Source organism: Molossus molossus, unplaced genomic scaffold (assembly GCF_014108415.1).
Source record: "Molossus molossus isolate mMolMol1 unplaced genomic scaffold, mMolMol1.p scaffold_m16_p_1, whole genome shotgun sequence".
NCBI lineage: Eukaryota > Metazoa > Chordata > Mammalia > Chiroptera > Molossidae > Molossus > Molossus molossus.
This window is the reverse complement of record NW_023425344.1, coordinates 73,878,883-73,906,509: the sequence shown is the minus strand read 5'-3', so window position 1 is coordinate 73,906,509 and position 27,627 is coordinate 73,878,883. Positions and strand designations below refer to the sequence as shown.

The window sequence follows — 27,627 nt, the reverse complement described above, 5'->3', positions numbered from 1 at the left end:
CCCCAAGCATATAACTTCTTCATCTTTTTTATCATCTTTATTATAGCTTTTCCCCTCCTCTATCAGAAGGAAACCAAAGTATGGGGAATTAGTGAAGGATTTATCTTTCGCTTAAGCAAGCCTGGTGAACACACCTTTGAAATGCCCCTTTCAGACCCCAGAAGAGAAACCACCCACGAGAGAGCACATAATCTTGTTAACTCTCCGGCACCCAATCCCTGCCCTGCTCTCTCCACATTCAAGTGATCTTCCTTCTTTCCTCCTTCATTCCAAATGCACAGAGGAAGCTGCAAACTGCCATTCTGAGAAGCATTTTTTTCTCCGTTTAGGTTCTTGCTTCCAGGCATATCCTCTGTTGGCTCAAATGCACTTTTATAAAAATTCTCTACAGGTTTGGATGTTTTTACTCTGACACAAGAAAATGAAGGAAATCCTCAAGGGGGTAGGAAGGGGGATCAAGAGAAGGCAAGAAGGATGGGAAGAAAGAGAATATCCCACAGAATAAATACCTTAAAACAAAGGAAACATTCCTGGCCCGTGTGGCTCAGTGGTTGAGCATCGACCCATGCACCAAGCGGTTGCAGGTTCAATTCCCGGTCAGGGCACATGCCCAGGTTGTGGGCCCAATCCTCACCGTGGGGCATCCAGTCGATGTTCCCTCTCATCGATGTTTCCATATCTCTCTCTCTCTCTCTCTCTCTCTCTCTCACCCCCTTCCTCTCTCTCTAAAATCAATAAAGGAAAAATAAGAAAAAAGGGAACAGCCACTATAAATGAGAGTCAAGAGAAACAGCCTAAGAAGGTTTAACCCCCTCAGCTTTCAGATGCTGGAGTTTCAGATACAGAAGCTAAGGAACGCTACATGAAATACTCAAAGAAATAGAAGATGGGATGGAAAATAAGCAAGCAGCAAAAATTAATGAAAACTGTATTTTGAAGTGGAGCAGTGAACTATCACTTCAAAAAAGGTAAAATGGATAAGTAAAACAACAGATTAGAGCTGGAGAGAAATTTAACTACCAGAACTCTGAAGACCTGTAGAGAGCACAGCAGAGACAAAGAGAAAGAAAACGGGAGAGTAAGTGGAACAGGGTTAAGTGTCTCTTTCTGCATGATCTTTAGCCCGTCTGTGCTGACAGGAAAGTATTCTAAGAATACCATAACTGAAATGGTCAAGGGTCAGTGACAATTTTCAGTTTGGGAGACATACATATAAAGAACCTAGCACAAAGCTCTTGTAGGATCAGATTAGAAAACTGAAATGTATTCTTTGCAGATATATACATTGCATCAAGTAAACTTCAAATGTTTCGTTTTGTTTTTGAAATTTGAAGGACCATGTAATTACATTGAGACCACCCAGATAATCCAGAATAATCTTATCCCAAGGTCAACTGATTAGCAACCAAAATGCCCATTCTCCATGCAGGGTCAAATAAATAGGGTATAAATAAAAAATAATGTTATTATTCATTGAATACATAGCATGTATTCAATAAATGTATATATGAATATATATGGGGAGACACACGAACTACCTTAATTCTTACAACCTTCCTATGATATTCCTTCCTTAAAGGATTTGTATATAAAGATATTTGGCAAATATATACAAGGCATGAATTTGCCCCTTATGTTAATAAAATATATAACAAATTAGTGTCAAGGTGAGATACTCGCATACTAATGATTATACACTTTACATTATCTTAAAACAAGATCTTAAATCTGTAATATTGAGATTTTTCCTTCACTAGTTTTATTGAATCCTCTTCCCAGCCTGCCCCTATCAAATGTCTGTCTTTGTCTTATTTAACTTACGTTGGATTCAAAGCACAGATTCTAGAGGCAGATCATTCGGGTTTGAATCCTGGCTTCTCCACACACTAGCTGGTCAGGCGATCTCGGCCTATGTCCCCGATGTGTAATGCAGGGACATATATTTTAGAACTACTTATTTCACAGGATTGCTATACGGATTAAATGAGATCATATTTGTAAAGGCCAGTGTCTGGCCAGGATTTAAACCCTGGCAATCTGGCTGCTCTTAAACATTTTTATAAATATAAACCAAATGCTGTTTTTCAGTATCTAGATTGTAGAAATAAGATAGTATTTTCACAGATATTAAAAGCTGGAGTTGAAAGCTTTTAAAACAAATTATTGAACAGCCCCTTTAATCAGTTGGGAGGATACAAAGTGTAATCTCCAACCCTGAAGAAATGAAAGTCTTTCTTAGACAAAGACATAAGAACAGCAAGTTAACAGTATTGTAATCTGCTGTATTAATACTATAGCAAAATGTTATTACAGAAGACACACAAACTAGCACAGTCTGGGGTGAGCTATCACAGAGATAACATGAGCAGTAGGCCAGGGGCCAGAAGTCTGAAAAACTCCCCATAAAGTTATTATTGTTTCATTCAATGTTGTTTCATTATAACCTTGGTGAGGTTCTACAGGAACTTAACTCTTGTTTATGTCCATTAGCCTATGGTGAAACCGGTTTTGTTATAAGTCATTTCACTTCAAGTTGCAGAGCCTATTGATGACGTCAAGTGAGGACTTAGTGTATTTGAGAAACAACTACTCAAGGCTGATTGATGCTAGAGTTCAGGAAGTGGGGGAGGGGGGGTGGGTATGCCATGCATACCAGGCTAAGATAGAAGACCCATAAATGCTACTGGATATTATAATGTTTTATCCAGGGAAGTAACATAGCAAGGTCAAAGATTTCAGAGAGGCAACTCCATGGTAATAAGAAAGATGCATTAGAAGGAGGAAAACAAACAGTTTTCAAGTCCAAGAGCATGAGTACCAGATTCATTAATATCAAACGGAATCAATGCCTGTACTTTTCTTTTTAAAATGTATAATAATACTATTTTAAATATAAGAATTATATTTGATATATATAATAATTTCAAAAATAAAAATCAAACAATTTGATCATAAGAATTTTCACATAAGAAAAACGTGCATCCTAGGTAGCATCAGTGTGGTCACAATGGCTGCTTCAATTCTGTCTGGTCTATTGCCTCCAGGGCAGGTGTCCGTCAACAGCACAGAGTTTCAGTTATGGGAGATGACTAAGTCCCAGAGACCGTTAGTGCCTACAGTTAACAGCAGTGGATTGTATCCTAAAATTTGCTAAGAGAGTAAATCTTATGTCAAGGGCTCTTATCACACAGTGATAATAAATAAAGAGGGTATGGGGAAACCTTTGGAGGTGATGGCTATGCTTAGGCATAGATGGTGGTGATGGTTCCATAGATATACATCCATCGCCAAACTCTTCAGGTTGTATACAAGTTGTGCACATTAAATACCAACAGCTTTTTGTATGTCCCCCCCAAAATAAGATAAATACCTGGCTTGAGATTTTTAAAAAAATTACTTCTAGTACTAAATAAAAGGTGGCCTAAGGAATAAAGTAAATACGATACCTGAAGTTAGAACTGGACAATCAAGATTAGAAAAATCAAGCTTAGGAGTTTATAAAGAAAAATATTTCTCATTAAAATTGTTATTTCCATCCTGAGTCCCAACAATCTTTTCGCCTGGTCCATAAAGGAACAAAATGTTTTTCTCATTAAAGCAAGTGCCTTGGATTCGGTATATATTTTCTTCAAGGCTGGCAGTGTTGACCATCAGAAAATTGAACCTCTCCTGAATGGAAAAGCCAGGACTTCACCCTGAAACCTAAACCCTGCAGCTGAAACGCGGCCCTCTTCCCTTGTAAAAGTACTCAGATCCCAGTTGGTTGTAATACTTTTGCCTTCAAAAGCCAGGCCAAAGTGCAGTAATACTATCCTCACTGAAAACAGGGGGAAGATGGCCCTGTGTTTAATGTTCTCTAATCTGCTCTTTATCAGAATGTCTGAGGGTCTGGATTGTAACCATACACTGACATTAAAAAACAATCACCTCACCCCCAATATGTCCGAATGTTATCAGGAAGCCCCACATCTGAGCTCTGATACCTGACTGCACAGAACGTCCTCTTCGCCCTGCCCTATCTGTTTCAGTAAAATGAAACCCTTTACTCATTGACTTTTCCTCTCAGAAAACATTCCTTTAAGTTCGATGCATGTTCTTCTCATACCAGCAGAGGGAGGCCTGATCCACTTCCCGAGCTCTGAGACTGCTCAATTAGGTCTTTCAGGGATTCTCCGGGAGGAATGTACGTTTCGTCCTGCTCTAACCCAATGCTGTACCGCGGTCTGGCTTCCTGTCGTTTATACCTAAAGGTGCACAGAGAAGGATCATTTTAGACACTGAATTGCCATGATACGGGCAAAACACGGCAGAGAAAATGTTAATCGTGGCAGGTTTTATTTTAGCACATAAACACAATGCAAGATTAAATGCTCAGTATTTATTACCCTCCGTTCTGATTTCCAAAATACAAATTATAATTATATTCAAAAAATGTGATTTTAAAGTAAACTACATGTTTTTACTCAGTCTCAATCACCTATAATTCTTCTTTTCTATTCCTTTCAACTGATTGTTTCCTAGCAGGCTAAGGTCTGTTAATATTTTGTATAGTTCCATCATATTCATTCTCTAAAATCTTTCCCGTTAAGGGCTTCCTAATTAATAAAGATGCAAAATTTTGGTAATGTGTAAAAAAACATTATAGCTGACTCTCCCATGTACGGTAATATATAGACCAATAATATAGATAAGTGAAATAAATTTAAACTTTAAAAACTTTTAATCAGTATTAGAAATAAATTTATTTGAATCAACTCCAATTTGCAGAATAGTACTGTAAATGGGTATTATAAAAGGCAAGTGATATGAACTTAAATGTCCTTGCTATTTCACAAACTACAAAGTAAGTTTTTAGGTGACTAAAAGTAATTTGTAACCACCATACTTGACATTAATATAGTAATTAAATTTAATTTAATCATCTTTAAATTATCTATAAAAATCTTTCAACACTAGGGAAATTGTTAACTCAGGAAATAAGGAATACTAGAACAATCTAAGTTCAGCATGCTCATTTCTCTGCTTAAAATCAAACTTAGTAGCAACTAGTTCCTTAATTTCCACAGGGGTGAAATTTATCTGGGTGGTTTTGACATCTGAAATACAAATGAGATAGGTATCTGTTAATAGCTTCATTAGGACAGATATTAATCAATAGTATCTAATATTATCAGTAAAATCTAAGATCTAATTAGGTCAAAGGAAGCTGGGCGGGGGGGTTAATGGATATGGTAGTATGAGAAAGATATTAAAAACTCTGAATTCTACATCTACGTTTTAGAAACTTACCTGAAGTAACAGAATAAGATGATAAGGACCAAGAGCAAACTACAGACAGTCACAGATATAAGTAAGGCTTTGTGGTGTATAGATCCATCAACAAAATCTGAAATTAAAAAGAAAGCAAAGAGAACCATAAAACAGGGAATATTTTCACCTAAAAATTAGGAAGCAACTCTTTCCTAAAATTGCTTGCTAAGCTCCATATGCAAGATGTGAGAGGTATTTTCCATCTGCTAGTTGATTTTAAAAAATTAAAATACATATATGTTCCAAATTAAATAATTACAACTAGCATGAATCATTGTTCATCTAGACCAGCGGTTCTCAACCTGTGGGTTGTGACCCCTTTGGGGGTCAAACGACCCTTTCACAGGGGTCGCCTAAGACATAACAGTAGCAAAACTAGTTATGAAGTAGCAACAAAAATAATTTTATGGTTGGGGGTCACCACAACATAAGGAAATATATTAAAGGGTCGCAGCATTAGAAAGGTTGAGAACCACTGGTATAGACACTTGATTCAAGAGTACTCTGAAGGAGCCCTGGCCAGTTTGGCTCAGCGGTTAGAGCGTTGGCCTGCGGTCCGGAGAGACCCGGGTCCCTTTCCCGCTAAGGGGTTCATTTGTCCCTGGCCCTGGTTGGTCGTGCGGGTGGCAGCCACTCGATGTGTCCCTTCACGTCGATGTTTCTCTCTCTCTCCCTCCCACTCTATCTGTACAAAAATGGAAAAATATCCTCGGGTGAGGATAAAAAAAAAAAGAGTACTCTGAAGGAAATGGGCTTGGCATAGGATAAAAGCACAGAATATGAACAAATGCAATAAACGGATCAATGCCCCAGTATACAATTAGGTAGTTCATCTCTATTTCAGATCCAGCTGATGGGTTGATAAGACTTTCTTCGTGTGGTTTCTGGAGTGCTCTATATCATGAATTTGTATTAAAAAATCCATATTCACTGTACATAAAATACAAAGTCATCCTCTGATGAAAACAAAGAAACAGAATTCCTCAAATGTTGCCAAACACAGTATATATGTATGTACATCACTTTAAACAAAGATGCCCTTCAAAAACACATACCTGAATTTTTCATAAATACTATATTTTATTTATTTTTTCCTTTATTGATTTTAGAGAGAGAGAAAGGGAGAAGGAGAGAAAGAGAGAGAAAGAGAGAGAGAGAGAACCATCAATGAGAGAGAACATCAACTGGCCGCCTCCTGCATGCCCCCCACTGGGGATCGAGCCCACAACCTGGGCATGTGCCCTGACCAGGAATTGAACTGGTGACCTCTTGGTGCATGGGTCAACGCTCAACCACTGAGCCACACTGGATGGGCATAAATACTATATTTTAAAAGAATGGGTATGTTCTACTCAAATAATCATTGTGTGATCCTTTCATAGAATAAATTATTAAATATTATTCATGTCATTTTAACTCCAGTTCTCAACAAACCAGATTTACCTACAGTATGATTTCTCAACACCATAGAAATAAGAATGATTTGGACAGTTTTTACAAATGCACATTTACTGACTATACCCAGAGATTTTTATTCAATTTTTTTTTTTTTTTTTTTGGTTTTTACAATTACCTCAAGTGATTAAACCCTAAAATCAGGTGCACTTCTATAGTATTAACATTAGCACCATTCGTAGTAAGGGCACCGTATACTCTTGAGAGAGAAATTACTGTTGCTAAATTTTAAATAGTATTTTTGTAATTTATAACTTTGGTCACTACAGAGAAGTATTTTATCAACTTTGCTGTACACCTTTAACTATATAGCTACCTAAACACTTTGACTGGGGACCTTATCCCTCAATGTGACTTTTTTTCCCCCCAATCAAAAGCATTACATGTTCCATAAAGAAAATAAAAAAAATTACCAACTAACTAAACTAAATAAAATCACCACCACCTCACAACTTAGAGAAATTACTACTAACACTTTATAATAGCCTTTGAGTATCATTTCAATGGACAAAAACAGTTAATGAATAAAATAGTTTACAGAAAGGCATTCTACACACCCATGTGCAGAGCAGCATTATTCATCACAGCTAAATCATGAAGAAATCAGAGTGTCCACTGACCAAAGAGTGGATAAGAACCATGTGGTATACACATTCATGGAATATTACTCAGCCTTCAAAAGGAAGGCAATTGTGACATGTGCTACAACATGGATGAGTCTTGAGGACATTGTGCTCAGTGAAATAAGCCACAAAAAGGTAAATGCTGTACAACTGTACTGTTTGAGGGGCCCAGGGAAGTCTGAATCATAAAGAAGACAAGCAGAATGGTGGCCTGGGGAAAGGTGGAACTGGGAAAGTTAGTGTTGACTGGGTGTAGAGTGTCAGTTTTACAAATAAAAAGGGCTATGGAGTGGGGGGTGGTGATGGTTGTGCAACATTATGAACATATTTAACACGCTGAGCGGTACACCTAAAAATGGTTAAGATGATAAATGTTGTGCTATGTATTTTAGCACAAGAAGAAGTTGGGAAGCCACTCTAATTGCTGTATATTTAGATTATTTTCATTTTTAATATTGTGAACATTTTCCAAAACAAAAAGTTTTTTCTGCCATCTTTGTTTTAAAGATCAGAGTATGTATATCTAGGCACATCCTCCTTAGACAGCCAGCCCCCCGATGTGTACTGAGGAGACTGCGAAGATTCTGCTGTTTCTCTGCTGTGATACGTGACATCCTGTGATGAACGTTTTCCTCGGACATCAGTATACATGTCAATGATGACTTCCTTCATCTAGATTCCCAGAAGTGGACTGATTAGTGCAAAAGACATATTATTTTAAGGCCTCTCATACGTACGGTCAAAATCCCCTGAAAACAAGATGACAACAGTTTCTATTTCACCATTAATATAAACATATGTTTTAATCATTTTGAAATAATGTAAGTCTTACAGAAAACCTGTAAGGATAAAGAATTCCAGTGTGCACTCCACAGAGATTTCCTTTTTTTTTTTAATCCTCACCCGAGGACATTATTTTTCCATTTTTTTGTTCAGATAGAGTGGGAGGGAGAGAGAGGAAGGGAGAGAGGGAGAGAAACATCGATGTGAAAGGGACACATCCAGTGGCTGCCTCCCGCACGACCCAACCAGGGCCGGGGACAAACTGCAACCGAGGTACGTGCCCTTAGCGGGAACCGAACCCAGGTCTCTCTGGACCGCAGGCCAATGCTCTAACCATGGAGCCAAACCAGCTAGGGCGAGATTTCCCATTTTTAAAGTTGTACCATATTTGCTTTATAATTCTCATGTTCCCTTAGTGTGTGTGTTTGTGTCTCTCTCTGTATACATACAGTTATGTGCTGCATAATGACATTTCAGTCAATGACTGTGAACAGGACACTGGTCCCATCAGATTATAACGAAGCTGAAAAATTCCTGTCGCCTAGTGTCACTGTAGCTGTCTTAGGAGCACAGAGCACTGAACACCTATGTGCAGGCTTGTAGCCTGGGAGCAAGGGCTATACCACACAGCCTGGGTGTGGAGCAGGCTATACCATCAAGTTTGGTAAGTATATTCTACTATGTTCCTATAATAATGAAATCACCCAGTGACACATTTCTCAGAATGTATCTTCATTGTTAAACGATGCATGGCTGGATATATTTGCCTTCATGTTCAGTTATTGATTTGTATATAATTTGCGAGTCATTTGAAGTTACAGACAAAATGTGCGTGCCTATAAACACTTTCAAGTGCACGTCCTAAGAACAAGGACACTGGCTTACCAAATGGTAACATAATGATAAAAATCAGGAAATGAACATAAACATATATGTTGAAAACCAATCTTTGAAATATTTCAGAGGAAGTTCACATTATTTATAATAAATTAAATTCCACATATATTTCTATTACTTTCTTGTCCAAATAGTTCAATGGCTAATGTTATGATTTACTCCTAATATATATGTTTAAGAATTAGTTATGATCTATACTACTTGCCAAACATTATTGGAAACAGTCTGCATCTGGAAAGAATAAATGAGACACCTTTAAAAATAAGCAGTTTTATATAAACAAATTCAAAAACACTATGAACCGTGCAGAAATAAAGGGCTTGACTCACTATCGTGCACGTTCGAAAAGCCTTTCAGGTTTCAAAACAACAGGAATCAGATAAAATGAGCACATGTATTTGCTGAAAAGTGTTGCTTCGGAAACCCTGAAAATAATTTGTAGGCTCTTAAAATTAAGTAGGCTAAAATTCACAAAATGACTTGTCTCAGGGAATCTTCCCCTACCCCTCCCTCCCTCAGGTTATAGGCAAAGTTAACAACAAACCCAAGGTGAGCACAATACCTCTGCCAGGAGGAGCACAATTCACAATGTTCACGTATGCAAGTGTGCAAATACCATGGCACATATACGTGCAAATATTATCTCTGGAAACTGGGCTTAAAATGTATTTCCAGTTTGAAGGATAACAAAAATAATGAGCCTGAATGTGCAGAAAACCAAAGAGAAGAACATTGGATACTCAAAACTAGAGGAATGAAGTACATAAAAGTTACATATTATCAGTATATGAATACAGACTGCTTTCTCATTCAAGGAATATAATTTTACTAAAACTTTCGGCCTCATTGCTTTTCATTTTTCCATGTAAATGCAGAATACACCCTGAACCGTACGAACACTGTATCTATTACTCATCTCATTATATTTCTGATTTATGAGAGCAACAAGACCAGAAAGGATCTAAGGGATTCTTTCCTTACCATCAACCACTTTTTAAAGGCTAGCATTACCTTCCTATTTTCCTTTTCTTTGCCCCAATAACTCTATCCCCTGAGCCTCATCTCTGCCTCCTTGTCTTCGCTCATGAATAGGTGATCCTTATCAATAAACCTTTGTTTCTGTTGGTCAGGCTGGTCATGTTTTAATCTGCCATTACCTGTGCTCAGAGCATTAACAATGTAAACATTCAAGTCACTGCCAGAGTCCTGGAAAGCGAACACTTGCAGATGCCTATCAGAGAGGAACAGCCTGCAGATTTCTGCCGGCACCGTCCCTCCAGCTGCGCAGGCCAGGAGAACCGAGAACTCTCCAGGGGACTTGGTTCACTGGGAGCAAGCAAGGCTCGGCGTGGCTTCCGACCAGCATTCTGTCACCACTTGCCTCCTCTTTGATAATTAGATGGATCGTAACGGATTAAAATGATGGGACTGTTTTTATAGGCTAGAAGATGGTTCATAAGTGCAGTAAGAACTTTAATAGAAAATTTAATAGGAAATTTCCTGGTAACAAAGAAGGTTGAGATGGAATTTTTAGATCCAGATTATTTCCTTCAACGAGAAATAAAAAGACGATTTCTAAATTCCTTTCACCTTTCCCAAACACGCTGCTAACCGGAAATTCCCAAACAGGAGCCGAACATTTCAAGAAATGTTAGAATTACTCCCTGGTGAGGAATTTAGCTCCGATTCATGTATCGGTTTTTATTGCCATGGGTATAATACAGGTATCAGAGGGGAATTCTGGCCCTTACCTTTGCATTCTGGACACTATCATATATTTGATCTATCTGTGTTGTGGTGAATTATCAGTGGCTAAATATCTCTTACCCAAAGAGTTTAATTTGTAATGGGCATATCTAAGTTAAGCAACAGCATTTTTTTAAATCTGTAAACTGCTCATAATATATTTTTTAGTTGAGTAAAAAAAAAAAATGAGAAAACATTTAACTTTGGAAATCTTATATTATAATTTGCCTTAAAATACATTGAAAGTACCATATTTCAAATCAGAATCTTATTTCTGATACATTTTCTATGAAGTATATATGTAACATAAAGGAGTAATTCCCATATAGAAACAAACTTAGGCCTATTTCAAACAATTATATAAACTTTTATCCTGTAAAAGTCAAATTAGAGGACCCTATTTAATGAAGCAAGGGCGTCTGCTCATTTCATCTTCACACCAGTCTTGCACCTCTTCATGTGCTCTCTTAAAACAATTAAATACAAATAAGTGACTATAATAAGTAATTTGGGGAGGGGACCTTATCAAAATCTCCCACCTATGTGCCATCTCAAGGGCACCCTTTACTCACAGTATCTTGGTCAAAGCATCTGATGCTGAGAGTCCGGGACACCCCAGTGCTCCCAGCATCACCACCTCTGCAGGCAGAGACCAGACACCAGGACCACCCTCCCTTCAGCCTCTCCATCAGCACGGACATCTCTTCCTACTCAGCACCAGCTGCAGTACTGGGCTTCCCACATCATACTGGTTGTTTAGGATGAAGGTCCTGCGTCTGACTGAACTGCTTTTCACATTTCCTCCTTCCTGATTCTGCTGGTGCTGAAATGGAATCAGCAAAGCAAGACGAAATCTACTATTTATTGAAAAATCCAAGCTGCATTCTGGCCACCCCTCATCTTCTCTTTTTGAAACACAAAAGCGTCCATTCAAAGACATCCACCTCGAATACCCATAGTGCCCGCTGAGGACAAAGCTTCTAGTAAAACAACTAGACTTGAAACCAGGCCGTACTACTCGTGAGGTCCCCTTTAGAAAGTCCAGGGTAATCTGGACAAACTGGCCACATGAGTAACCCTGCTTTTCCTTAACTGCACCCTAATCTAATTCCGGCTTTAAATCCACCAGTAAAGAGTGAACCTGCCAAGCTCCACGCAGACCGCCCTCAACCCCAATAAAGGCAGAGCCCCAGGTCCAAGCTTGCTTGTGCCCTCTCCGTCTTTCTCTACCCATGACCTTGTGTTGCCCTGGGGTTGATTCTCAACCTTCCTAATGCTGCGACCCTTTAACACAGTTTCTCATGTTGTGGTGAGCCCCAACCATAAAATTATTTTCATTGCTACTTTATAACTGTAATTTTGCTACTGTTATGTCTTAGGCGACCACTGTGAAAGGGTCGTTCCACCCCCAAAGGGGTCGCGACCCACAGGTTGAGAAGTGCTGCTCTAGAACCTGTGAATAATATTTCAAAGTTCCCCAGTGGTTGTTGCTGAGGTGAGTGTGACAATCATAATAAGAACCACAACATCGGCTCCCATCGGGGAAAGGTTCGGGGGGGGGGGCTGCCACAGCAGTAGAGACCCAGGTGAGTGCTTCAGGAATTCCCAGCTGATAGCATCACTATCCATGGCTGAGACCAACACAAACCAGGTGTCCACATGCAGGCACGAGAGACACCTCACAGTGCAGCAGAAAACCTAGAACCATCCTCCCCATCACTCACTCCCACCCGGGGAAAGTAAGTCTCAGTACTTCCAGCGTTCCGAATGCCAGGCTGGTGATCTCCATCATTATGAAACTATACATGCTATGTTAATATAGTTTATTAACCAGTCATCTGTACTGGTTTATGAGTTTTACATATGGAGGTAAATGATATGTGGACATACACTTATACTACTGCCCCAACCCCACGAGTTAGCGATAGTCCTGAGTATAAAAAAATAGCGAAAATTAAAAACGTCAAAAGAAGATGGTTCTATAAGTCTTTAACATCATCCCTGTTCTCTATGTTGGATTTTATGCCAACCACATACACACGTATCTCCAACATGAACTGTGAATAACAGTATAAATGTAGCCGCTTCAAAATGGAGTTGGAGCTGCCACCCCAGAGGGACCGGCTTGCGAGTCCTACTCCTCAAATCTCTGGAATGTGAAACTGGGCAAAATCACCTCTGGACTAGGCCTAAAGCAGGATTCCAAATAACTATTTGCAAAGATAACAAGACAGCAGATATGAAAAGGAAAGACATTCTTTAGAATGAGCATCCCTGTGTTCATGCACCTGCTCCTGTAGAAATTCCTTCCTTCCATTCATGTAGTTGCTCCCCTTCCCTTTCCCATAAGTACCCCTTGCCTTCACCTCCAAAGAAACACAATTTGGATTTCTGCCTGCATCAGTGCTTCCTGAATAGTTATTCTTTTGGATCTAAAATAAACACTTGTTGCCTTTCAATTTGGCCTTTTATTTTTAGGCGAACATATCACATACAGACATAATCCAATATGGCTACAACTCTAATGTATCCAGTCAAGATACACAGTACACTTCCAATAAACATGATGGAGGCAATACAAGCAAACAAACCCCCGCGGCACCATGGTACAGTGATGTAAAACATGCTGCTGCTCTCTGACCACGGTCTGCAGGGTCTTTCACTGCACACCAAAATGACAGCACCAAAGAAGGAGGTAGAATCTGCAGAGACCTTGCTCTGGCACTACTGGGATCCTCAGAGTTCACAAGCAGTGAACCCTAATACTACCAAACTTCTCCCAAGCCTATCACTTTGCACAATCCTCAATGTAATCCACGCGCACCGTCTTCCTGATGCCCTGAACCAAGGATTTGTCTTCTCAATGCTGCTGCCCTTCTGCCCTTTTTTTCCAAGGCCTTTTCACTCAGTTATGTAGAGACTTATTCAACTATTTTTATCTTTCTTTTATTGATTTTTTAGAGAGAGGATGGGAGAGGGAGAGAGAGATAGAAACATGGATAAGAGAGAACATTGGCTGCCACCTGCATGCCCCCACTGGGGATCGGGCCCACAACCTGGGCATGTGTCCTGACCAGGAATCAAACTGGCAACCTCTTGGTGCATGGGTCAACACTCAACCACTGAGCCACACCGGCTGGGCTTAGTCAACTATTTTTAAAAGTCCCTACATCCTCAACCTCCTCAGAGAATAAACCTCACCTGTGTGGTCAGGATTAGAATCTGTCTCCATCTACAGGACAACACATGCACTGCAGCCCTTTCAGCATCTGAAAGAGCGAGCTTGAATTTTCCTAAATAAACCCTTTTGTTACTTCTAGGACACATTACTTCCACTTGCATTACTTCTCCTTGGCAAAGAGATTCTAAAATCTAGCATTTCTACCTTCATTTCCAGTCTCTCCTCACCTCACCCCCACTCCAAAAATGTTGTCTATAGAGCACCAACTTTTTGAAAATGCTTCATAATGAAATAACTACAAAAATGGGAAATAAACATTTAGACCATGACTACAATTTGACATCAGTGAATTTCTCTGGGAATAATATGGGTCCTGCCTTTGTCTACCAAAAATGTTGCCCAAACTTTAATGTGCATGTAAATAACGTCAGGAGTCTTGTTCGAAATGCAGGTTTGGTAGTATGGGATGGGGCCTGAGATTCTGCATTTCCAATGAGCTCCAAAAGATAATGATGCTGCTGGACCACAAGGCCACTCTAAATAGTGAGGCTTCGAACAACTTCATCAGGAGATTTTCTCCCACCAGTCATGATATGCCCGTATTTTGCAAATGTTTCTCAAATCTTACAAACCAAACTCTGCACTTACTATCATCTCTGTTTGGAGTCACTGATACTCAAAGTCTGTGCAACTTTGAAAAGTGAATTAACCTCACTGTGCTGTAATTTCCTCATCTTCAAATGGGGAAGAATAATCCCAGTATCTCATAGGACAGTTGTCAGGCTCAAGTGGGTTAATTAATGTAAACTTCTCATAATGCTCAGATATGTCAGCCGTTTTAATTTTTATTCCTGCCTTATCCACTTGGCAAGCTCCTGTTCTTCCTTAAAGTTCTGTTCAAGTATCACTTCTCTGACGCTATTTTGACAGCCTTCACCCAGACAGGGTGAGCCACTCACTCTCTGACTACACTTTATAATCTAACTCTGCTGTTGAAAACGTCCCAATTAGATCTAATCATTTACCTGTTTCTCTCTCATAACAAACTCTGCACACCTTGAGAGCAAGAAAATCCTTCATCCATTTCTGTGTCCTTAACACATCGCGCGTTGACTGGCAAAATTTTTAAAAACTGACTGAATTTAAGCCCGGCCAGTGTAGCTCAGTGGTTGAGCATCGACCCATGCACCAAGAGGTCACTGGTTTGATTCCTGGTCAGGGTACATGCCCAGGTTGTGGGCCCGATCCCCAGTGTGGGGCATGCAGGAGGTGGCCAATCGATGTTCTCTCTCATCAATGTTTCTATCTCTCCCTCTCCCTTCCTCTCTCTAAAATCAATAAAGAAAAAAAATTTTTTTTTAAATGGACTGAATTTTGATGTGAATTATTATGAGTCAATCTTACAGATCTTTCTAGGCTACAGTAGGAACAAGAATTATAAATATGTTATGAAAACCATAAAATGTCACTGTGTTTTGTTGAAAAAAATTCTCTCCTCAAGAAATCAAATCCATCATGAAGAATCATTTTAAACCAAGCATCTAAGACTTAGGATTTAGAGTTCTGCAGCCATCACAAATCACTTATTTTGTGGTGAGAAAAAGGAGGGGAAAGGAAATGTTTGAGTTATTTTTAACAAGAAGTCTCTGGGGGTGCAAATTTGTCATTTTAAATGAGCAACAATTAAATGCCTAAATCTTGATATTAAGTTTTGTAGATCTTTTCTCTACTAAAAAGGTAGATACTTCGCATAGATAAAAGGAAATACAATACAGCAAATAATCTGACTTAGTCTTTTATAAGGTCCTTATTTTTTAAATAAATGTAGACAAATCGTAGTTTCTAAATGAAGTACAGCCTCTGATTAGTATTTAGGGTTAAGCATAAAGCACTGACCCCTCTCTGCCCTCCTGAAACACACTGCAAGCTCTAGAAACTGTCGTTTTCTGAGGGAAAGTTGAGAGAGATTAAGAAATAAGATATACTGGACAGAAGCCAGGTAAGAAGACTACTTTCCCAAGAACTGTTTGCACATATTTTTTGTTTGTTTGTTTTAATATGTCTTTATTGATTTTTTTTTAGAGAGAGAGAGAGAGAGAGAGAGAGATAGAAACATCAATGTGAGAGAGAAACATCAACTGGCTGCCTCTTGCATGCCCCCTACTGGGAATTGAACCCACAACCCAGGCATGTGCCCCGATGGGGAATCAAACCAGGACCTCTTAGTCCATGGGATGATGCTCAATCCACTGAGCCATACCGGCCAGGCAACTTGCACATGTTTTTGAATGACAGTTTCAGTATGTCATCTTGCCTTGTCCTCTGCCCAGCAGTGGAAAATGGTACAGGTAGATTCATTCAGAAAGGGAGGACAATTTATGGTTTTATTTTCTTTACACCTAAAGCTTTTCCTGCCTGGAAGCCTTCCTCTCCTTACCTCTGTTTTTCAGCGGAGGCAATGTAGGGTGCAGATCTTTATTACATTCATTCCGTTCTGTGCAGCATTCAATTGATCTTCTTTGATGAGGAATGGGCGTGTCCTAAAATTGAACCCACAAAGCTATCAGTGGGTGTCCACTAAATTTCATAGGCACATGATCTAAAACTTAAAAAATTAACACCGTTTAGCTAATTCACTTAAAATTCTTCACAAATATGTCGAAAATACTGTTTTCTACTAGGTAATTTCTTTCAAATTATCATGTATTATTTAACTGCAATGTCTGCATTTCAAAAAAAATTCTACATGTGTAATAAGCAGTGTGCAGTGTGAACTGAAGATGAAGGCTAGGTTTGATGCACTGAACTAAACTGGAATTTGAGCAAGAGATCTAATGGTACACGGAGCCAGACATTAACAACAAAAATAAAAATAATATTTACTTTCAAAATAAAGGGAGAATTGGCCCAATGAGAATGCTCAAATTATTTTCCAAATTATTAAAAACAGCCTAGACAAAATACAAACAAACAAACAAAAAACCTGACAATTGCTTTATCTTACTTGAAACTTGACTGTTTGAAATCTAGCCAAGGAAAGGTTACAAAGTGGAATCAAGTTCCTTCCTTACCCGGCATTGAAAATCCGAGCCTTCGAGTCCCAGACATCCAGAGGTGACCACAGGCATCCCAGAATCATCTTCTTCTATCATTGTGAAACAATATCCATCTGTGCTAAAGACCAAACAGGCAAAGCAAGAGTGAGTGTGTGTGTGTGTCTAGAGGAAAAGGAAGATGTTCATCATTGGAAGACGCTTATCCTTTGTTTCATTCCAACAAGGAGAAGTTGGATGCTCATGACAGATTACAAGCTGTTGAGAAAATCCCAAAACTTCCTGTTATGGAAGTTGACTTAATTATCATGAAACATTTGGTAATCTCCTCTGTCAGGAAACCTGCGAGAAAGAAGTATCCAGAATTTCCATATAATATATACAATGAATAACCATATACATTTATTTTGGTCCTTTGCAGAGATCTCTTTTACAAATCCAGAAAATCAGCTCTGAGAATGGTGGTACTATTCTCACCTTATGAGGAAACAGGGGCTCAAGGAACCCGAATAATTTCTCAAAGGCCACACAGCTAGTGAGAGGGTGCACAGCAGGGACGGACGCATGCAGGTGACCGTCTGTGGGCTCCACCTGCTCTACTGTGAAACCTCTCGCTAAGGCACACGGACCAACCTCAGAAGGGTAGGAGCTGGGATCGGGACAGCAGAAGTGAGGCGACGAAGATTCTGCCTCTTGGTACTTCTGCTTCTGGGCTGTCCTGTCCTATGAAAACATCAAGTTTTGTTTTCAGCCCTTAAATTGGGGGAGGAGTAAAGCTGGACAACAGAAAGAAGGTTTTTTTTTTTTAACAAGACCCTAGAACAGTGATTTTCAACCCTTTTTCATCTCGTGGCACATATAAACTAATTACTGAAATTCTGCGACACACCAAAACATGTCGTTTTTACCAATCTGACAAAAAAAAAAAAAAAAGCTATAATTTTGGTTCATTCACACCAAACGACTATTCTTGTATTGGTTGTTGTCATATTTTTATTTGACAATCTAAGGGAAAAGAGGTCAGTCCCCTGACTAAATAGTCAGTATTTCTTGTTTTAAAAATTCTTGCAGCACACCAGCTGAAAATCGCTGGCCTAGAAGTAAAGAAACAATATTTTTAATTTCTGTATGGGGTGTTAAATTAAAAAGAACTTTCACTTATTCTATTGCATTTAATCCTCTCAACAACAGTGAGAAGTGAGATTATTTCTACTTTACTGATGAGGAAATTAAAGCTATAAGAATCAAACAAGCAAACAGTTACAAAATCAGGCTTTGAATCAAGAACTTCTTGCTTCTTTCCCACACATTTTTCCACTATCCCCTCCTGGGACTAAAATGGAAAACAAGAACTATTATATATAGAATGATTTATAAACAAACATTTCTGTCTTCACAAGTTTGGGTGAGGAATGAATGCCAGCAGCCTCCCAGTGTAAGTCATGACCCCAGTGCGTGCCCTAAGAAATAAAGGACTAAAGCATGTGCCCACCGTTCCTTCGCGCATGCGCACGCAGGTGTGCAGGACAGACACGACGGTGCAGTCCTGGGGGGTCAGGGAGAAAGCTCGGAGCATGGCACCAGCCACGGCTTCTGGGTTGGTCTGTTCTGTGTTAGTGGCAGCATTCTGCCATCCCTTAGCCCTTCAGTTATCATCAACATCCTTAGAATTGTTTACTTGGCTTATAAGCCTCAAGTGATCCAAAATACCTCAGTTTATAAGAACTAGCACAGCCGAGTCCAAACATACTAATGAATGGCTGGGAAGGCCAATGATAAATCTCTTTTTTAGACCAAGGTCAAATGCATGAATATGGTTGTGGAAGAAAGTCTGCCTCTGAACAGCCCCTGCTCTCAATCCTTTGGGGCTTCTTAGCCCATACACTGACATTGCTGTGCAGGCTCAAGGGCGTCAACACCGAAGGCCATCAATAAAAGAGCTGTCCCTTAGAAACCAACTGTAAACAACAGGCAAGCAATAGCCATGTGGTTTCTTTACTCCTTTCCTACATATTTAGACTATGTGTGTAACTTATATTTCTCTTCAAAAGTAAATTTAGGAATGATCAGAAATAAAGTCATATTAATTTTCTGACATTAGGAATTCATAAGGGCTGGCAAAGCTGATTCAGTGTGTTAAGTCCAAAAAGGCTAATTTCTCTTTAATCAGGAGTTCCTCTTGCTCAAAATCTGAGTAAATGGAAATGTACTTTTAAGTCACTTATAAGAATCAAGAATAAAAATAGGAAAAGCTGGGAAAGCTGTTGTTAAGTTACCATCACAAAGTCCTAGAAAATATAGAGAAACATCAGGGAGATTAATTTTAAGCTTTAAAAATGCACTCCCTTGTCTGCAAAGAAGGGTGGAGATAAAATTATAAGAGAGATGGAGAGGGAGGGAGACCCTGGAGAAGAGTCAGTGTCCCATAAATCTTCATTTCAGACAGGAATCAAAGAGGGCACAAAAGGCAATTAAGGCAATTCCCGTTGGCTTGTCCGGACATTCTCGTGTTAACCTTAGTTCTGATACCTTAGATTATGACCCAGAGGGTTGAAAGTGGTAACAAGAAGAGATGGAGATCATGAAGGAAACAAAAGTAAAAATCACTTTAGACAAAATTGAAAGTGGTGCTATGTATACAGGAATGTAGGATCAATCATTTGGTCCCCTTTAAGGATTATGCATTAAAAGCATGGTCCTTGCATTATAGACAAAGAAAAGCAATTGACAAAGTGGAACCAGAGTTGCATCCCAAGATGATCAGTCATCAATACTGAAAAGCCTCTTCACATCATGTTAATTCATGAAAAAAGCAAAGCATTCAATAATTTCAAAGTCACATGAGGTCAAAGTAGTGATAATAGAACTTTTGTTACAACCCCTGGATGGTGCTACAGATTCAAGCTCCTTGGATCTGCCCAATATTCCAAAACAAATGGGCGTCTGGAACATCTAGAAAGATCATCAGGGAATTAACTTCTACAGAGATTTTTGGCATGCCCAAGTGAACATTTAGTCTCAACAAAGAAAGGCGTACACCTGACTTAAAGTTTTGAGGGTCCAAGTGATACTCTTTTTAGGTAGGTTTGCATCCAGAACCTGCAAAGTGTGGTTCTTATTTATAGTCAAATGCATTTATAAACAGCCTTTTGGACCCAATTGTTCATTAGTTCTTACAGGACAATTGGAAACTAATTCATACTATGTTTAAAATTGCACTGAAAGCATCCTATTGAAGGTGATGTATTTGTTGTTTTATTTTACTAAGTACAGTGTTTTACAAGGTTTATCTAAGCCTTGGTCCCTTTTACTCTATTTTTCCACTAAGATCTCATGTTTCTCTATTGGAAACCCCAGGGCTGTTCAGAAACATCACCAGCACAGTTGAGAAGGAGCTATTATTGAATTTTTCTTCTAATTAGTTTAGATCTTTAAAAGATTGATGTAATTTTTTTAAAAAAATTTTAATTATGACTTAAAAAGAATTTATCTTCTCTGCTCAATCAAGGTGATAGAAAATTTTAAGGCATTATTAAATTAAAAATGATTAAATAACTTAAAATTATTTTTTAATTAGAAATGGCTTAAAATTTGGTTCTTGACAAATGTTATAGAAATGAATACCTTACAAATGCATGTGCCCACAAGGATTAATAGTTCTCTTGAATGCTCAATAAGCGTTCCAATTTTTTCCAGTTTAGATTCCTTTCAAATTTGTTTTAAGTTTCAATCAGAACAGATTTGAAAAGGCTGCTTGATTTTAGGTAATCTGTAAATAGGTCCTGGAAAACATTCTGACTTCTAAAATATCGATTTCACATTCAAGGGAATAAAAGTTTTCAGTCACAGGTAAACTCAAAGATACATACCACTTACAGAGTTGCTATTTAAATCATGTAGGTATTAGTCAGTTGACTAAAACAGCTGAAAACTGCTTAGAGCTTTCAGTGGGTTGTTTTACAGACATTTATTGAGCATACTATGATGGAGGGAGACTGCATACCAAGAAGGCAATGGTGAAAGAGACGCAGCCTTTGATTTGGAGGAGTTTCTAGTCTGTGAATGAATATCACTGACCCCAGGACAGAAAAGGTCACCCAACTTTAAGCAGCAGGGACAGAAATCATAAGCTGGTCAAATGTTTTTCTAGTAACTGGGGGAAAAAGCAAAGACAAATTTGGGAAGTAGTAATAATCACTAAAGTAGCAGAATCCTAAGGCTTATGGATTGTTTTGTTTCTGTTTTTATTTTTCCTTATCATCTGAGATGGATGAATTCCCATTAGTAGTAGAGGAAGAGAGAGTAAAATATAGGTGGTTACCACTGTTCCCCTTCTCTGGCTTTTCCTCTGCAGGGTCATAGTCCTGGGGGAAGGGGAAGTCACAACATTAATGATAAAGTTCCAATGTCAGAGATGCCTTTGTATTACTTTATCCTCAAGGACGTGTAACTATGATACATCCTTCTCTGGCAGCCAAACCAAGTGACTTAACATTCTGTTCATTTTTTTTTCCAGTGCGGTACAAGACATTTTGAATTTGTCTCAATGTTTATATTAATAGAGCGCGCACACACACACACCCTTCCTGTGCAGGTATCCTCATCACCTCTCACTCAGCCTGCTCTGAGAGCCTTCCAGCAGGATTTCCCCTCCCCTTCTCTGGATTCTATCCACCTGTCTGATAAACCTCACATTTTCCTCTCTACGCAATAACCCCCAATGGCTTACTATATATGATTTTAAAGAGCGCTACACTATTCCCTTTCAATTAAGCACAACAATAAATGGGCCCATTTAACATTCTCATTTATGACTAATGAGAGGCATGAAAGGAGAGTTATTCCTTGTCAAAGACTTCGTAAACAAATTTGAAATCATAGCCTCATCAAATGAAATGACAGGTTCTGAGGCAGGACCCACCATTCTCAAACTGCACTGGTTTGAACTCAAAATCTTCTACTAAAAAATAAAATAAAAAGAGACCTTAAAGCTCCACATTCAGATGGCCCAGGCAACAGTGGGATAAGCCAGATGCAGCGGAAGACGTATAAACAAATGTGAACAATGTGCACTCTGATCACTGAGACCCTGGGTCAGGAGCACCTGTCTAAAAACTCACTCCTCCACATTCAGCAAGAGGTTTAAAGCCTGGGGTTAATACAAACTTTGCAAAAAGGCTCACAGTCCCTAAGCTTTTCCTTCTATCCTTTGTGACTCTTCAAAGTCCAGTTGGAGACTTAGCAAATTCCTCATGTGGGAAGCCTGGTGTCATTTACACACCCTCCGTGCGAACATCTGATGCGATGTGTTACACCAGCAAGCCCGGACCGCTGCCAAAGCCGGACAATTCTTAGTCAGAAGCCAATAAGATAAATGAGGAAGGACTTCAAATTATCTCCAAAAGAGAGTAAAAAATAAATTTTAGAAATAAATACACTTGTGTGGGGGAGTGGAGGAACCTGAGAGAGGTGATGATATAGGAATAAAAATGACTATTATAGATCAAATCAAGTAAAACAAAAAAATATGTAAAGTGGGACCAGACTATATAGAGGAGAAAAGTAAACCAGGCTGAGACTACTTGTTCGGATGGAAAAATGTGACAGAACACTGGCATGGTGAAAATCATGTGACGAGTGATTCGGGGAGACTTTGCAGTGTTCAGGCATGCAGTGATGGTCCAAGGTCTCAGGAGCAGAATCTGGAAATGGAATGGGAAAGATTCACAGTGCAAAAGGACACCTGGAAAGATATTTGGAAGACAGATATTATTTAAGTGAGATAGGACAATGGCTTCACTCCTTACTCTGAATTACGGATATTAAAAAAGGCTCTAATGCATGACATATCTGCACATCCTCTCACATGCATGCAATTAGGCAGTGGAAATGGTATGGATACTGGAAACAGACACATCTGCACCTGATAGGAAACAAAGCCAAGAATGACTTTGGCCTTGGTGTTAGCTAGTCAAGTGATTGATGTTACCCGGGAAGAGTTTAAACCCCCCTCCAAACTTTGCACGTGTTCTCTGAATTATCATGTGGGATTTCAGAGTCTCTTTTAAGTATGATGAACTCTTAACTGGGGCCGCTTTTTGGATTATTCTCTCCAGGAAAAGTGGGAGTGGTAATGAGCATGAGAGCTACAGAGCACCCAGTTTGGCTTTAGAAATGTTGAACCCAGGAATGCCAGATTTAGTGCAGTATTACTCAAAGCATGTTCCCCTGCAGGTCAGCAAATGCCTTGTTACTGGTTTGTGAGGAGGTTAATACAGAAATTAAAATTTGTATAGCAATATCTTTAGCTCTAAATGAAAGAAAATAGAAAAAAAATGGAGCACATAATTTGCAACTATTTTTACATTTATTTTTCTAAGTAATCTATAATCCATTTTTTATTGTACTCTAGAAAAGTATCAGTGCACAACTTATTAGTGGGGAAAGCTGTCTTTCAACAGAGACGGCTTGAGAAGTACTGATCGGAAGGTCACAGAGCAGAGTGTGGGTTTACAGGAACGGAGCAGAAAGGCCTGGATTTATTCCGGAGCTTAGGGCACAGGAACAGAAGCATCCCCTGCGATTCATCCATGACCGGCCTCAGTGCACAGGAGACTCAACTGGCCCGTGTGCCATTAGCAAAACAGATGTGCATTTTACGCAAGAGTTAATATTCGCTCCTTTGGGAGCCAGTGTCAGGGGTTGGCTGCTGGTCAAGGGTTCAAGACTTTGTGCTTGGCCACAACTTTTTTTCATCATATCAGCATGGACAATGACCTAGTAAAAGTTCCTTAACCCCCCAGAGCTTCAGGTTTCTCACCTGAAAGACACACATAATGTTATGTTCTCTACGGGAATGCTGTGATGATTAAAGGTAGGCAAATGGAAGCATCCTAGTGTTTATAAAAAGCTCAATAAACATTAGTTTTCCGTTGATGTCTACAGCTAACTGATCATGTTGACTGGCATGGTATCCTTGTGAAGGGTTCCACTGGCATCGTTCCTGGGGGTGTGTGGGTGTGTGTGGGTGTGTGTGTGTGTGTGGTGGTTATGGTATTTTTGTTTTCTTTTTTCTTGCTATCAAAAATGAAAGGTTGAAATTACATAATTCATAACCTGTTCTCATCTGGCTTCCATCTCTACTTCCACATTAAATACTTCTAAACTGCAGTTATCAAGGTCAGTACATGTGATCTGCGTATTTCCATCTTCACCCACTCGACCTCGAACAGCATCCTCCCTCTGTGCACTTGGCTTCATGACACCGTCGTCACTGCTTTGCTGCTGATTCTGAGTCTCCTGGGAGAGCCTCCTGGACCCAAGTATGAAACTCCTCAAGGCTCTGTCCTACTCTGGTGGACTGGACTGTTCTATTACAGCGCTCACTTCTTCATGCCCCAACCCAGACACAGCCCCCTTGACTTTGAGCTTGACTCTGACACTTGAACTGGTAAATGAAATGTTACAGAACATGACACAAACAGAAGCTTTACATGTTTGCTCCCTCATACTCAGGTGAGAAAGAATATGCCCTGGGGAGCTGCTGGTGCAAGAAGAATGGAGAGACAGGTGGGGCAGGCCAGCACTCAAGCAGCAGACCAAAGCCAAGCACACCCAGACCAGGGCAGCCCAGCACAGCTGCAGCCTGCTGGTAGACCCAGGAATTAAAAAGAAATAAAAGTCTTTAGTTGTAAGTCACTGTGATTTTGAGCTTGTTTCAAAGCAAAAATTGACTAGTGTTTTAGTCATTCCATACTCTCTCCCCAACCTCCTCCTTGAGCTCCACACCCACATCCTACGCCTACCCTTTGCCATCGCCCCTGGGATGTGTCAAACCTTAAACTCAACACGTCCAGAATGGAACTTGACTCTTCTCCTTTGTCCTCCCTCACTGAAAGGATGTACATTTAGATCTGTGGAGCCCCTCCCACACCCAAGTCATCACAGAACTCTCTCTCCAGCACCAGCACCACCTAGTCCAAGACCGTTTTCTATCACGTGAACTGTCCCTCCTGAATCCACTTTTCAATGTCCCTTACCTAACTGCTGTTCTCAAATTCATTTTTGTCTCCCTCTAATACATCCAATGCTCTTCAGAAAAGAAAAATTTTCAAACCAGCAAATCAAATCACATCAATCACCACTGCTTAACATGAGCTTCCAGGACTTCCCACGCCCTCGGGAATAAGACCAGGATGTGCGACGCAGCCCACCAGGCCACTGGTAATCTTCCCCATCTCCAGGTTCAACTCCTTCCACACTCCTCCTCCCTGTCCTCTAGGAAAACTAGTCTTCTTTGCACTTGCCAAGCTTCTCCTTCCCTCCACAGAGCATGTACCTGGCAGTTAATCCTGCCTGAACACTGTCTTCTAGATCAGCCTAGGAAAACAGGACACAATGTTTGAAATCGGGATGATTTTAGAAAGCCTGAACCTATGATCACCAGAAGTATGACACACTCAGATTTATTTTTAATTACTACAGACCAACAGAAGGGTAAGAGAGCCCCCTAATATGCTTCCTCCTGCTAACTTTCTCCAGGACACTTTGTAAAATCCCTAGTACTTTTCCTATTCCCTGGAAATACTGTGTGAGCTTTCAAATCATTTTACCTTTCAAGACTCTGGTCCCAACCTTGTTCTATTATACAAGAGCCAAGCTCCCAGACTTCTCTGGATACTAAACCCTAAAGTCCAATGGTAAGCAATAAGTATTCCTCCCATGCTGGGTTGTTTTGCTGATTAAATGAGAAACATACTTATGAGTATACCCAACTCTCCTCCCTGTGTCATTCAGTTAATTCATATTTCTGGAGTGATATAGTTCATGATAGACTAGTACATCTATATCAGAGCCACTTCATAGGAAGCATAAAAAATGGTCTCAGGAAGGAACAAAGCATTCAACTTCATGCTCCTTTCTGGACAATGAGACCCCCAAATGGCTGCCCGGACACTCTGCCTGGACGTCTAACCTAGCCGCTCAACTCCTTACTTGGGTCCATCATCCTTCTGGAGGCAGACTATGTTTCTCTGACAGTTTAGCTTGAGATCTGCACTTGTTCGCTAAACTCAGCCCCTTCTCCCTGGGCACACTCTGATCCCCCCGTCTGCGCCTCCCGACTCACTGCTGTCCGCACCGAAGTAAATGCAGCCCCGGTGACCAGCACACGGATGTGGCTGCAGAAAGACATGCACGGAAGAAAGAGGCAAATGGCCCAGGTTCAAATATTAGAAAATATTTACACAAACACAGTTATCTGCTAAGGAGTTTGTCCTCCAGTGCTTCGGCAATGTTTCCCCTACGGTAGACTCACAGCGGCTCTATCGCTGTCCTGCTCCCTGGAGTCAAGTTTATGAATCACCCTGGCAGCTTAAGTGTTCCTTCCAAAACACAAACACCAGCAGCATGACAAATGATTAAAATACAACAAAACAACAACAACAAAAAAACCCCACACATTTGATTCTCCTTGCTGTTGAATTAATAGGGAGGGATCAGGTCTTTTAAAAGAAAGCCATTGGTCAACATGGAGAGACCTAGAAAGTATTATCCTAAACGAAACAAGCCAAGCAGAGAAAGACAAATATCACATGATCTCACTTATTTGTAGAATATAATGAGCATAACAGTCTGAGGAATAGGGTAGACCCAGAGACGTGGAAGTAGGGTACAGACTGACCACCCTCAGAAGAGGGGGTGGTGGGGGGAGGGAAGAGATAAACCACAGAACTTAAATGCATGTACACACAACCGATGGACACGGACAGCAGAGCCGGGTACGGGGTGGGGGGATGGGGAGGAAGGTGTCAATGGGGGAAAAAGGAGAAACATCTGTAACAAAAATAAATTAATAAAAAAAAAGGTAAAATTATGACTCTTATGCAAACATAAAAAAAAAAAAAAGAAAGTCATTGGTTTTTGCTCCTTGACAATGCGCCTGGGACCTGTGCTCAATGCGTATGTGCATGTGTGATGTTTGGAGGAAGGAGGAGCTCAGAGCACCATTTCAGGGATAATGCAACTCATTTCTCGAAATGCAGGTGCAGCTCTGAGAGTCAGGGAGCCTGGGCACTATTCCCCCAACCGTGCTCTTGGAAACACAGCATACAATTCTTTAGCCATGACTTTCTGGCAACACTAGGTTTTAATAATTTACATGACCAACCTGCAAATATTGTTGACCGAGTCTTCTGGACAGTGGTGGTGGCATTTGCAACGCAAGATCTTCGGGCGCGGCGTGGGGGCCGTGCTGTCACCATCCTCCTTCCTGGTGCCCACGTTTAGTTTTCCCGAACTGCGCAGCAGCATGGTGTCGAGGAAGTCTGCTGGAAAGAAGAAAGAGCAAGCATTTCATCCCCTGTGCATAGCCGGCCAAAGTCCTTTGTTCAAAGAATAATGCGACATCATACAAAACATTAAATGTTCACGATATTGAAAGATTTAAACAGCAAACAGGCATTTTTCTGTTTTTGATAAAATATGATTAAAACTTTTACTTTCTATATATAAGAGAGTATATAGTTATAGATAATATATAGAACCATATGTCTCATATAGAATATAGAAATTCTTATAA

The 27,627-nt window shown here is 39.9% G+C and overlaps 1 protein-coding gene across 1 annotated transcript in view; it reads right to left on the bottom strand.

The window, feature by feature from the left end:
* Nucleotides 1-27,391, bottom strand: part of BMPR1B (bone morphogenetic protein receptor type 1B) — a 46,584-nt gene extending 19,193 nt beyond the window's left edge. The window contains exons 1-5 of the mRNA XM_036263842.1: nucleotides 27,217-27,391; nucleotides 17,067-17,169; nucleotides 16,433-16,535; nucleotides 5,290-5,386; nucleotides 4,106-4,244 (exon numbers count right to left, since the gene is read on the bottom strand). Coding sequence (XP_036119735.1) covers nucleotides 4,106-4,244; nucleotides 5,290-5,386; nucleotides 16,433-16,535; nucleotides 17,067-17,169; nucleotides 27,217-27,359 — 585 coding nt within the window. The 5' untranslated portion in view covers nucleotides 27,360-27,391. The remainder of the gene's footprint in view (nucleotides 1-4,105; nucleotides 4,245-5,289; nucleotides 5,387-16,432; nucleotides 16,536-17,066; nucleotides 17,170-27,216) is intronic.
* Nucleotides 27,392-27,627: the final 236 nt, after the last annotated feature.